The sequence below is a fragment of the Propithecus coquereli genome, unplaced genomic scaffold (genome assembly GCF_000956105.1).
Source record: "Propithecus coquereli isolate 6110/MARCELLA unplaced genomic scaffold, Pcoq_1.0 Scaffold500, whole genome shotgun sequence".
Taxonomy (NCBI): domain Eukaryota; kingdom Metazoa; phylum Chordata; class Mammalia; order Primates; family Indriidae; genus Propithecus; species Propithecus coquereli.
Genome location: NW_012150842.1, coordinates 366,064 through 366,979, shown reverse-complemented (window position 1 = coordinate 366,979; position 916 = coordinate 366,064). Strand labels below are relative to the sequence as shown.

General features: G+C 38.0%; 1 protein-coding gene across 1 annotated transcript in view; it reads left to right on the top strand.

Moving 5' to 3' along the window:
• Window positions 1-430: 430 nt before the first annotated feature.
• RGS18 (regulator of G-protein signaling 18) overlaps window positions 431-916 on the top strand; it is a 32,309-nt gene continuing 31,823 nt past the window's right edge. Inside the window, exon 1 of the mRNA XM_012656352.1 lies at window positions 431-474. Coding sequence (XP_012511806.1) covers window positions 431-474 — 44 coding nt within the window. The remainder of the gene's footprint in view (window positions 475-916) is intronic.

Sequence of the window (916 nt, the reverse complement as noted above, 5' to 3'; positions counted from 1 at the left end):
TGATAGGATCATAAAATGTATAATACATTATTTGTGTTGTAGAGAAATTAGCAATCAAATATCAGAAAGGAAATCGTTTACAGGATTGCACATGAGGAGAAACACCAGCCAACTGTGCAATAACAGGGCGTAGAGAGTGGGAGATTTGTCGGGGACTAGAAACCAGAGAAGAGGTCAGCTCCTAGAATCCAGGTGCGAGTTGAAGCCCAAGTGACAGAGCAAAAGGAAACCCGCAGAGGTCTGGCAGTCACAAGCAAAGAGAAGGCTGTGGGACATGGGACACCAGTAAAACATTTTCTCAGCCAGAAGATTTTCGCCATTTGCAGATGAGCTTAGGGAAGCTTTGGAAGTATGAAAATATTCCAGCTTCCACTCTGCCAGTGCATGAGCAAGTCATTTAATTTTTCTCATTCTTGACTCTCTCAGCTGCATGTTGAAGTTCATCCACAGCGTTAATTATATGAATCGACAAAAGTAAGTTTTCAATCCCTTTGGATATATGAATGAAGTTTCAAATTTGACAATTACATAAAGAATTAAAACATATTGCAATATGAAAAGGAAATAACAATGGTTTGGGGTATTATATCCACTTTTAATTCTCATTTTGGTAAGTGAGTGGATGTGGTAGGAAATAATTTATCATACACTCGCAATGCATACAGACATGGTCAATTGCAATGACCATAGACAATTATTCCTTTAATTCCTGGGGTATTCCTCATACCTGATGAAATATTATCTGCAAATATCATTTAGAAGCAGAGGAACATGTTGAACTGTGCTATGAATGTGCAACTAGCAAGATCCAGACTGCAGGGGAAACTACAGCCCAGTTTTTCTCCAGTTAAATTATAAGGAAAAGAAGAACATTGGTGAGGGACCTATTAAAAGAAACTTAAAAGTCATATCAAGT